This window comes from Microchirus variegatus (genome assembly GCF_963457635.1).
Source record: "Microchirus variegatus genome assembly, chromosome: 3".
Classification (NCBI taxonomy): domain Eukaryota; kingdom Metazoa; phylum Chordata; class Actinopteri; order Pleuronectiformes; family Soleidae; genus Microchirus; species Microchirus variegatus.
In genome coordinates, this window is record NC_139804.1 from 18,446,186 (window position 1) to 18,458,945 (window position 12,760).

Sequence of the window (12,760 nt, forward strand, 5' to 3'; positions counted from 1 at the left end):
TATCTCCCCGCTGTGTGGACATATCTCACCTGGTACCAACTACCTGCTGCCTCCAGCTTATTCGTCTCTGCTGAACAAGTGTTTGCGAAAAATATGAACAGAAATGTCAGGAAATGAAATACCGTCACGTGGTGTTTAGGGTAACAGGTGGTATGAACCTTGAGATCAAAGGGTTTTTAGTTAATCTCTAATGTATTACACAATTAAATTGTCTCTGTTGTCTTTGACGTCTGTCCTGCTATCTGTCTCCATGAAAAGAGGAAACCCCGTTAAAAAAATGTTACACATATGGAAAAGAACATTGGAGTAAAACCAACCATTCACACAAAAGTCATAATGTCTATCAGTAAAAGAAAAAAAATTGAGATGCGTTTAAAAAAAATAAAAAAAATAATAATACAGCAACATAGCTGATTTGTCTGTGGAAAGCTGTTTCGGAGCAAAGGAGCCAATACTGCACAGACTTTTAATTTTTCCTGAACTTTTTCCTGAACTTCGGAAGCTTACTCGTGAACTGTTGTGTGTTTTCCATGTGAGAAAGTATATTATAATCACATATTACCTATCATAATCATCAGCCATAATTTAACACCTCAGCTTCAAACACGTTCTGGCGCACTGTTTTTTTTTTTTTTTAATTTACAATGTCTTTATTTTATTTGGAAATAAACTATTTCTTTCTTCTGAATATTAATTGTTGCTTTTTTAAAACTGAACCATATCTGGACATTTTAGAGCTTGTATTTTTAAGAAATTAATTTGTGTGGTCTCTATATCCTATAGAACAGGTGTTTAGGATAGTGAACCAGACATTACAGTAATCGCTGTAAGAAGATCCGATGGTGAGTATTATTTTCCCTGTGTTGATTTAAGACAGTATGGAGAATATACTATGATAAACATTCTTGCAGAATTGGATGCACATACCATTTTGCATGATACAAAATTATTATTTTTCATTCCCTTTCAATGGTAAAAGAAAGTGTTTTGTCCTCCCCACATCATTGTATCTTCTTATATAAAACTAAATTTTTAAAAAGTGGAAAGTTTACTTTTGAGTAGATGCTTGTTTTTGCTCTTACAATACATGGTAATCAGTGTCATTATATCATTATACTGTGCAATAATGATGAACAAGCTCTTAGGTCAGCGAGAACACTGGTCACGAATCAAACACTGTTACAGTATTTCTGCAGATGTGTTTTAACCTGAAACTGTTACAGTTGCACATCTAAATCACAACATCAGATTTTCTGGTGGATATTTATATTCTTACCTCAAGATTTCCCTATCATAATAGGATGAAAGTCTGTATCTGTTTTGTTGATGTTTTTGTGAGGTTTTTCTTTGTCTCTTGTTTTATTTATGTATCTTGACACTTAATTTTGTGACTTGCCCTGACATCTCTTCCTTTTTCTGCAAGTATCCTGCATTTGTCTTGTCAGTCAAAGACATTTACATTGAAGATGCTGCAGTACCTTATTTTGGCCACCTGGTGTCATAATTTTAACTCGGTATGTCTCATAATTCAAGTTCTACTTTCTGAAGGTGCTGGTTTGGTTTTAATAATGCACAGGGTCTTTCCCTTATATAACTCTAACCCTATAGAAAACAAGGATGTGGACCAGCTTGCTGTCACTCAAGCCCCATGATTATCTGAACCTTAGAACCTAGTAGCATCAGATTCTCATGAATATTGTAAGGTGTGGCGGTTTATATACAATTTCACAGGTAGTATTTATTATTGACACATCACCTTCACAGACACATTACATCCGAAAAAACTAAATGTCATAAGAGTTTGGGGAATGGCATATAAACATTCTCTCAAATGTCTGTCTAGGCCTACGTCCAGATCATGTAACATAAACGGACAACACTGAATTTAAACTATATCAATTATTTTATCAATAAATAAACATCATGATTAATCATGGTCTCAGTATTAATCAAAATATATAATCATGATCATAACTGAGAGGCCCTGTGCTGTGTGTACAAATTACACATACTATTTATTACACACCTAAAAATAACAAATTCAAAGTTTATATGAAAATGAACTTGGCTATTCTTTTTTTAATAGAATCTCCTTCTACCATCCACAATTTCCAGTTCCAAATTATTGCCACCCCAAACTAAATAAATGATAGTTTATTTTATCACTTAACGTGTCATAAAATATAGGTGCAACCAGTACTTCTAGTACCAGTCAAACCGGGCTGTGTCTATAGAAACGTTATTTGGTATGCCATAAAAGTAGTCATTTGTTTAGTTCTATTAGCGTTCACAAAAAAATATGAAAAAACAAAATACAACATAATGTTAAACTATATGTGTGTAAAAGAACAAACACATACGCAGTATGTTTCAAAGAATGTGATGAATAGAAGAATGTTTATAGCCCAGTCTGAGGCCAATCTGTAACACACCCGGGGCCAAACCCTTGGGCAGCAACCACACCCTTTGAACACTGATCTAGGGATATTATACATCATTTCTTAACACAGTTTAAACATTCTTTAACTTTCTCTTGTCAAAAACTGTGATTTACAGAATCTTAAAGAAAAATAAGATTGAACAAACAACATATCACTCAAAACACTGGAACAACAAATGGGGCAGGTACAACTGCTTGGAAAAGAAAAAAAACATATAAAAGCAAAATGTCTTATCATTAAATTAGATTAGATACGTTATTGTCATTGTAAGAATATTCAACAACGTTCCAACATACATTAATTTAACCCTACAATCATTCAATCAGTGCCAATTTATGCATTTGAGGTAGGTAATTAACTTCATTGTTCTTGCTGATCAGCCCCACCACTGCCGTATCATCTGCAAATGTGGGAGTAAAGGAAAGGGCTCAGTACACAAGCTTGTGGGGCTCCTATGTTCAGTGTCAGGGTGGAGGAGTGATGGGGGGCCCATCCTGACTGACTGTGGCCTGTCAAAAAGTCCTTTATCCACAGATGTTGTGCTGTACGCCCAGGAAGGACAGAAGAGCAGCCTGTTGGGTAGGCTGGGTTTAAAAGCAGAGCCGTGTGTACATTTAAAAAAAAAAAAAAAATTGTATAAATAAGGCCACACGGTTGACTCTTGCCTTTGCAGCAAGAAGCCCCGGGTTCGATCACCGATTGGAATAAGTGTCTTTCTGCATGTAGGTTGCATGTTCTCCCCGTGTGAGCGTGGGTTTTCTCTGGGTTCTCCGGCTTCCTCCCTCAGTCCAAAAAAACATGCAGATTTGGAGAATAGGTGAATTGGTCACTCTAAATTGACCGTAAGTGTGAGTGAATGGCTGTTGTTTGTCTCTATATGTGGACCTGCGATGGACTGGCAAGCTGCCCAGGGTGTACCCCTCCTATCGCCCTATGTCAGCTGAGATAGGCACAGCACACCAGCGACCCTCCAGTGGAGGATAACGCGGTAGATAATGGATGGATGGATAGTATGAATAAGCCATGTCATTTCTCGTTTCATACGTTCATGGGCATTGAAGACCAAAAGGAAATCTGTGTTACATGCCGATTTTGGATTTTGCTATCAAAAATTCCTCTTTGTGAATGTGCATTTTTCAAGGATTTAACATCAATGACAAAATCCATAAAAATGTTGAGAGAAAATTTTAACATGTGACAATTTTGTAGAATTAATTAATTAACCCCTGAGAACAAACTGTACAATGAGTGTTCCTGTTTCATCGCAAAACGAATACTTATTTATATGAAAACAAAAATCTCTGTATTATCACTGGATGGATACATTCCACTTAAATGTTTGTCCAAAACCTTCAAACACTTGCACACTGACAGCCAGGCGGAACTCGGAAATGACCTCCAGTTGGTCCGTGCAATGACATCACGAAGTTCCGTGTTCATTCATATCGGGGTTGTGTGAGAGAGCAACGCCTCTGACTGCAACCAAGGGTTTGGTGGTCTTTAATGTCCCCGCTCAGGAAAACACGCCGCTTTTAGGAGGAACATCTGCAGAGTGAAGCGAGTCGCCGTCATGTCTGAGGAGAACGATACTCAGGTACGTTTGTCTTAAACTGCGCCGGGGAGAATCCATGAAGCACACACTCTGCTCTCTGTGCTGCTGGAGAGCGCCATTTCCCTGTGTGCCTGTCGTCTGGAGCGCGGTGATTGGCTCATGTTTACGTCTGTTATAGTGTTCTGTCATTCTGTTGGACAATAACAAAAAAGTGGGCGTGTACCTACCGGTGTGTGGAGTACTAGCAAACGGTCAGTTAGCCTTGAACGGTGTTAACATAAGCTATTTTATCAGTGACAACTAAACTGTTGGTTGTCGTTTGAAGCGAAGCAGCTGGTGTTTAACCAGGTTACTGGCTAGTTTTTACGAACCAACGTTCTTGCTCACGAGGAGAGAAAAGTAGTCAAATTCAGTATATAAACTGTGATTTTTACATTGTACTGATGCTGAATGGATGTGTGTGTGTTTGTGGACTACTAGCACCTGTGAGGACTGAATCTAGTTGTTTGACCTATTAAGTTTCCTGGTTGATTTTTTGATGAGGTTTGTTGACAAGCTAAAGAGAGAGAACAAAATAATTGCACTTTCAAGGTTATTTTTTTTGACAGGATTCATTTCTGGAAACCCAATTATAGTCCATCAAGAAAGTGTTAATTTAGATGTTATAAGTACCGAAATATCAAGAATGTATAGAATGTAATGGTTATAAACGATAGCTAGAGACGAAGAGAAGTAGGCCATGATGTCACAATATAGATATCAAATTTCCTACAACACCATTAACATATACACAAAATTATATAATCAAATTGTAAACTATTAATTGTTAATGCTCTTACTCCACTTAGTTGTTGAAATGTTGTTTTATTGTTTTTCACAACAGTTTAATTGGAGTCTCATAACATAAAAACTAATATTGTATTGGTATAATTCCAAGTGATTTTCTTTATCCATTTCAGAGATAAAGTTGTCAGAAGTTTTTGTTGTTCTTTAGATTGAAATTGTTACTGACATTGTATTCTAATGTTTGCTTTGTCAAGGCACTTTGTGAAATTGTTAGTGTTAATTCACATAGTCACATGCTGCCTCCACATCTCTGACCAGGCTTAGCCAACAAATAAAAGTTACCAATGATATTTTTAACGTAACATTATCAGCTTTCAATCCCCAGTTATTAATATTGGTAATACATGTGCCTTTAATACAGTAAGATGATGTTGATGCACAGTGATGGATTTGTTAATATTGTAACTGAGACTCAAATTGACAGTGTGCGTTTAAAATAAGAGCGCAAAATAACTGTCATTATTTCAGAGTATTATTCTGGTCATAGAATAAAGATTGTCAGAGGATGCAAGTGTCAGTCTGTCTGTTTCATGACCACACCTTATACTCACACTAGAACCCTCCTTAGCTGCCCCTCCCTGCTCTCTGTAACGAACTTGGGTGAATTGGCACACTTATCTTTAAGGACCAGAGATATCTTGGGGTGGAGGTCTTGAAGAAGGGGGGTGGTGTCTTGTAGCAAAAGGCAGACCACTGTTCAGTATCAAGAGGCCATATGACCTCAGCACAGTTTCTTACCAAGGCTTAGCAAGCAGTCTCATCCACACAGTGGACACAATAGCCTCCACAGTGCAAACACAGCGTACAGACTCTGAATTAATGGAGGAAGGACCTTACAAGTACATCAGGGTGAGACGAGCAGAGATGGTGACTCATTGCATTAGGAGATGTGTTTCTAAGCTTCCTGGAGAACATCAGTAAAATGTTCTGCTGAAGGTGAGTTGAATCTCTTTTGGCTAACTTGTCTTTTCTCTTTGCAGGATGGGAATGGCAAGGTTAGTCGGGTCATCAGGATTGGAACCCGCAAAAGCCAGGTACAGCACTTCACTCGTTTACTTCGGAGAATCTTTACAGACTTTTTACATTCTATGAATGTAATATTTGAATGTTATCATAGCTAATGTTGAGTCCTAATTTGTGTAACTCACTGTTCATGCTGCTTTAGATTAGCACTAAAGAACAATGTTTGATGCTCACCTTGTAGAGATAACGTAGTTCTGGCTCAACCACCTCTCAGATAACTGCCCTCCCTCTTGTCTGCTGTACTAATTTCAATGTGATTGTGAATGGGTTTTAAGGTTGTTGTTTTTTGACAATGAACAATGCAATCATGTTAAAGTTAGATGCTGCTGTGCTCTTTTATCCCAGTTGGCTCGTATCCAGACTGACAGTGTGGCAGACACGCTGAAAGAGCTATACCCCGACATCGACTTGGAAATAGGTGAGAATATTTGCAAAAATAAAACAACTTCACCCAATGCCTAATTATAACTTTGAAGCTGCGTCACAAATCAATTTTTCATCTCAAACTACCATAGAGCCATTCTAACGTTGATCATTTAAACAAATGAAGTAAATAAATGTAAAAAAAAACTAAAATGTGTAATTCTGTAGGCCAATGTAGTCATCTTACCACCATTTTTTAAATTTTTTAACACAGATACTGAAAACCACTTAAAGCAGCTGTCCTCTATTTGCCTAACTTCCGAAACGTTGCTGCTGAAGAGCGCTCTGTGTCGCCTCATGAGTGTGTTTGATGAGGGGGTGGAGCATCTATTTGCCAGCAAACAGCCTCAACAAACCTCACAAGCAGAGAGGACCGCCTCTTTGTGGAGCTCTGGCTCCTGATTGGATAAATTGTTATGTGGTATTAGAACAGTTTCTCCTAAATGTTGCTGTCATAGCCTGAGACTGAGAGACTCATGTCACTGAACAAACGCTCAAAATAACTGATGACAATTGTCAGAATATTCATTCAATTAATCCTTTAGCAGTCCGGCAGGGGAAATTCCATTTTCACATTTAACCCATAGAAACCTTCCTAGAATTAGGAGCAGCGGGCAGCCACTGAGCAGCGCCTGGGGAGCAATGGGTGTTGGGTACTTGCTCAGGAGAACCCCAGTCCTTTTTTTTTTTTACCTGGTGGGGACTTGAATGGGCATCCCTCTGGTTACAAGCCAAGTTCCCTCTCCACTTGGCCATGGGCTGCCCATAGAGCATAGAGCTGATTAGCCAAATTTGATAGAGAATGTCACTGACAGCAGCTTAAATGTCTTCTAGTGTAGTGTCGGTGCTTTAATTAGCCTCAACTTTGGCTGAAACAGGGTGTTTAATGTTTTCACTATTACTACCTGTAGTCATCATACTGAAAATCTTCTGTCTTTCAGTTGGAATGACAACAACCGGAGACAAAATCCTTGACACTGCTTTATCAAAGGTGAGCTTTGTTTGAATGGAACACAGACCTTTTTTTTTATTAATCGTTTTTTCTATAAAACATAACTGAAGTATGAACTTAAATAAAACACATTTATGCTGGAAACAACCCATCTTTGTTATGTTTTGTTCAAAAAGTGACTCAAATGGTAGTCAAAAAATGTGCAAGTTCATTTTCTGTTAATTAATGTATTAAATTGTAGAGTTAATTCACTCCAGTGGAAAGATGTTAAAAGATACTAAATCTAGATCTGCGTTATTGGCAGAAAATTCGACTTTACTGCTTTTAAAGTCAAAATGATCATATCGATACAGATATATATTAATATTACTCTCAAAAAATGTCTATACTCACTAAAAATGAATGTAAATAAACTATTTAAAAGATAATCACTGTTTGTCTTTCTCACAGATTGGAGAGAAGAGTTTGTTCACAAAAGAGCTGGAAAATGCTCTGGAGAGGAATGAGTGAGTGGGAGCGCCGGTGTCATCTGTGGCTGACACAACATCTATACAGCATTGTTTCACTTGCTGAAATAAAAGGGTTTGCCTTTGGAAGATTTAAAGTTATAGTTCAGGTTATTTGAATATTTGCTTGTATCAGCACTGACCTGTCACTGGAAACGGGGGTGCCTATCTCAGCTGACATAGGGCTCTCGCTCTCACACCTACGGTCAATTTAGAGTGACCAATTTACCTAATCCCCATATTGCATGTTTTTGGACTGTGGGAGGAAGTCGGAGAACCTGTAGAAAACCCCCACACACACAGAGAGAAAGGCCCTTGTTCCACCTGAGGCTTAAACCCGGGTCAATTAGGTAAATCCAAACAAAGGATTTCAAACACTGAGTTCACAAAATAACATCATATCAAACCGAGGAGAGAACAGCAGTGACAACAATTTGACTGAATTAAATATACTGTTCTAATAACCATAATCAGCATCACTCGTGACATTTTTCCAACTCTAAATCCTTTTAAACAAGAATGATGTAAACACCCGTGTCAGTCTTCAGATGCTGAGGGAAACCGTTTGAGTTCTCTCCTGTGGCCTCAGATGCAGCAGGTCTCTGTTCTTGTAGCTGCCTTGATGTTATCCAAATGTGTCACGCCACTCAATGGCTGTATTATATAGCATGAAACATGAAAGGGGAACGCAAACATGACTGGCTTCTTCTGTGTCCAACAGGGTTGATCTGGTGGTTCACTCACTCAAAGACCTGCCCACCTCTCTGCCTCCAGGGTTCACCATCGGAGCTGTGTTAAAGTAAGTGCGCTCACACAAGTGGTTTGTCTTCACGTTTTCCAGCCTGTACCATGAGAGAATTATTAGAATTAATGTAAATAAATGTTTCGTTTTTAGGGCAGCAACTTTCATTATTGATGGATGTTTTTTTTTATGTTCTTAATGAATCTATTGGTTGTTTGGTCCATAAAATGATGTAAAATGATGAACACCTATTAATAGTTTTCCAAAAGATATACAGTTGACTGTCATAGAGAAGTACTGGAATCAAAATATTTACATTTAAAAAGCTGAAATCCCAAAATTTGACTTTTTTTTTTAGCATTCCAACTGATCAGTGGATCATCATAATAGTCACTTTAATTTAGTCATCACTCAATTATCATTCTTATTGTTAGTGTAACCTTTATTTAACCATGAATGCTTAATTGAGATTATACATCTCATTTACATGAAGGTTCTTCCCTCAGTACATTGTTTAAAATATTTTATGTGAGTGACTTGAAAAAGTTGTGTAGATTACAACACACGGTAAACATTTAACATTAAAATGTCACCATAAAAATATGTATCTTATCTGCAATGTAACAAAAGGCAGACTGATTTAGTTGTGTTTTACAGCCATTTTAAAGCATTTTTCGTATTATTATTGAATATCAGTTATCACTATTTTTTTGGTCAGGGTTATTATGACGTGAAATTTTCATATACACTGTTGGATTTTGTTTTGCCTGCAGGAGAGAAAATCCCCATGATGCAGTGGTTCTACATCCGAAACATGCAGGGAAATCTCTCGACACTCTGCCAGAGAGCAGGTACAGTACGGTGGATGAACTACACAAAATGACTCATTGTACGATACCGTTAAAAAGTTAGGGGTCACCTATACTATTTTTTGGTGTTTTCCATTTAAAGTCACATTGTTATTCATCAAAAGAGTTGCAAAATGAATAGAAAATATAGTCAAGACATTGACAAGATTCAAAATAATGATTTTTATTCCAAATAATAATTTTGCCCTTCAAACTTTGCTTTTGTCAAAGAACCAGCAAAACTGTTTTCAGGGGTTTTCTAATCATCCAATAGCCTTTTAACGCGATTAGCAAACACAATGTACCATTAGAACACTGGTGAGATGGTTGCTGGAAATAGGCCTCTATACACCTATGTACATATTCTATTAAAAACCGGGCGTTTGCACATTAACAATGTAGAGAGTGTATTTCTGATGAATATAATGTTATATTCCTTCAAAAATAAGGACATTTCTAAGTGACCCCAAACTTTTGAATGCTAGTGTATGTGTTTAAATTCATGTCATTGAAGTGGATAAATTAACCCTGGGCTTTGTGGGTGTTTTTTGTAGTGCGATCGGCACCAGCTCACTGCGGCGCGCTGCTCAGCTAAAGAAGAGATTCCCTCACCTTGTCTTCAAAGATATCGTATCCTTCAGTGTGCCTGAAAATAAGACAAATATACTTTGATTTCACTTCAACAACAGTTGAATTTTGTGTTGAGGGATTGCATTGGCTTGTTTCTGTCCTTAACTGTCGTCATCAGCGTGGAAACCTGAACACGCGTCTGAAGAAGCTGGATGAGAAGGAGGACTTCGCTGCCATCATCCTGGCTGCTGCTGGCCTCAGGAGAATGGGCTGGGAGAACCGGATCAGCCAGGTACACTTGTGATCACATCAAGTCCTCAGTATAATCTCATTTTTTGTGACCTTTAACTTTCATCCAACTGTCAAACTATTTTTTTCCCTGCTAGATCCTGGAGCCTGAAGATTGTATGTATGCTGTTGGACAGGTAAGAACTGTGACATTGGATACACGATTATCCTACGTAGAAGAAGAGGATAATCAAGGAATGATTGATAACAGTTTTTTTTGTTTGTTTGTTTTTAAAATGTAGTTGAAAAAAATGGAAAAAATAGTTTTTAGCCATTTAACAAAAGGTTCACTTAATAAAATCATGTCTTATAACTGCTTTAGCTCACAATTAAATTGCCTTTTTTTAAGTCCTGCTCACTCTCCTGCACCAAAGTCCATAGAGAAAATCAGCGATTTGGCACACAGGAGTTGTTGATCCACTGCTGCCTCCATCAGTACGTTCAAATGTGTTATTTAGTGACTTTGGTGTTTGACGTCCTTCATTTGTGATTAACTTTAAGGCCATACATTGACCAAAAGAGGCAGCAGTAGAGCAGCAGGTCCTGTTTCCCCTCAAGCTAAACAATATTGATATTCTCTATGGTCTTTCGTGCAGGAGAGTGAGAATCAGGATCAGGTTTATTGCCAGGTAAAGTTTACACAATACTAGGAAGTGGTGCACATAAAGGATAAGAAGAGAGACAGATAAATCATATAGGGAAAATAAAATAGAAAAGAGTTAGAGAAAGCCATTATTTATAACGGAGTGAATATAACTTGAGACAAAGTCCAAACATGTATCCTAGACTTTAAAATAGGCATTGAAACTCATCTTGAGTGTTTTTGTTCAGTTACATGAGTTCATGAGTCTCAGGCTCTGACCGTAAATCTAGGAGAAACTTTATTCTCTCTTAATTCAATCAGCAGCCAGGTCTCCACAAAGAGGTGGTCCCATCTTCTTACACAGGTATGTGCTTCTTTTTCAGGGGGCCCTGGCAGTGGAGGTTCGGGCCAGAGATGTAGACATCCTGGAAATGGTGTCTGTGCTCCATGACTCTGACACCGTGCTGCGCTGCATAGCTGAGAGAGCCTTCCTCAGACGCCTGGTACACACACACACACACACACACTGTCTCTCTCAACCCATTTGTACAAACCCAGTGCCATAAAAAGTAACTTTCTGTCATTTGTAGGAGGGAGGGTGCAGCGTTCCTGTTGCTGTACACACTGAACTGAAAGACTCACAGGTAAGAATTTTAGGATGACAAACACACACTCGCACAGAGATGATTATACAGTATGTGGTGAAGCATAAATGTTCTTCAGAAATGTTCGATGTTTAGACCACTAAAGCTCATTTGTGCGGTGCTTATAAAAGCATTCAAAGTTAAAGCAACCTAGACCGGAAGTTCAAATTAATGCTGTTTTTTTAGTGTGTATCTGCGTCATTACCTTGTTTAAGAAGCCCTGAAGATTCTAAACAAACATTTCAGCCACTGCTGAGAATGCTGTGTTTTATTGTAATCTCGGGCTCAGCGAGATCTCTGAAAAAACCCGGCCCGGCTACGTAAACAACGATTCTCCTGAACAGCAGATCCTCCTGCTCCGGGCACTAGTCCGGGTACATCTGGTTGAGTATATTGAACCGCAGAAGAAGAATAACGTCCGTTGTGGAGGTGTTTCAAGAGCGACAGTGTCTTCTGACTCTGGATGTGCAACAGAACCACTCTAGGTCTGCTTTAAAGTGCATTTAAAGTTAAGTCCAGTTTCAGGATGAGCAGTTCAATATTTAAAATAAAAAATAAAAAAAACACTTAGAAATTAAGGTTAATAAATGTAACCTATGAATGGAGTTTCCAAGAGCATTTGTTGTTTTTCCCAGCTCTACCTGACGGGGGCAGTGTACAGCCTGGACGGCTCAGACAGTCTGAAGGAAACCATGCAGACCAGCGTTGCTGCTGCTGCTGCTGACGAGGTAAAAGCTGGGATGACATTGAGATGATGAAATGTGGAAAGGTCTGTTCTAAATGTGCATGTCACCAATTGTCCAGAGGTGCTGCATGTGAGAGCACAAATAGTTCCGGACAGTTTTTAGAACTTTCGTTGTGTGGATATCCTGGAAATGTGAACTACACAAAATGTCCAGACCCAATTTTCTGAACATGTTTGTGTCTGAAAGAAGCAACTAATTAATTAATTTATTCATGTGTGACAGAGCTCGGAGGAGGTCGATGAGTGCGTGCAGCGAGTGGGAGTGACGGCCACTAAGCTCTCAGGTGAAGCTCAGGACAGAGCGGAGCGGCTGGGGGTCGACTTGGCCAACTTACTGCTGAGCAAAGGAGCCAAGGAGATCCTGACTGTGGCCCGGCAGCTCAACGACGCCAGATAATCCTGCTCTGCTGAGGGGAGGGGGGGGGGGGAATTCAAACACCACAATGTTGTGGAATTCAAACACCACATGCAGCAGGCTTGTGCTCAGACTGGACTGTTCTGCTGAGTCACTGTAAGGTGAAGCACTCGCTCTTGGTTCCAGTCTGATTTTACACAGGAATCATCTCCTGAGCCACATACAAACCACGTCACTGTGTT

At 38.8% G+C, this 12,760-nt stretch overlaps 1 protein-coding gene across 4 annotated transcripts; it reads left to right on the forward strand.

Annotated features, from left to right (window-relative positions):
- Positions 1-7,226: 7,226 nt before the first annotated feature.
- Positions 7,227-12,560, forward strand: LOC310924814 (porphobilinogen deaminase-like; the record flags this gene model as incomplete). 4 transcript variants are annotated; one of them, XM_083886654.1, is made up of 11 exons in its annotated part: positions 7,227-7,276; positions 7,688-7,743; positions 8,465-8,542; positions 9,259-9,336; positions 9,888-9,963; positions 10,082-10,195; positions 10,290-10,328; positions 11,158-11,277; positions 11,365-11,418; positions 12,054-12,146; positions 12,387-12,560. In XM_083886654.1, the coding sequence occupies exons 1-11, from the start codon at positions 7,232-7,234 to the stop codon at positions 12,558-12,560; spliced, it is 927 nt and encodes a 308-aa protein (XP_083742780.1). In that variant the 5' UTR covers positions 7,227-7,231. The 4 variants fall into 4 exon arrangements, with proteins under 4 accessions (XP_083742780.1, XP_083742781.1, XP_083742782.1 ...); XM_083886655.1 differs by having other exon boundaries at positions 12,390-12,560; XM_083886656.1 differs by having other exon boundaries at positions 12,393-12,560.
- Between the last annotated feature and the right edge of the window lie 200 nt (positions 12,561-12,760).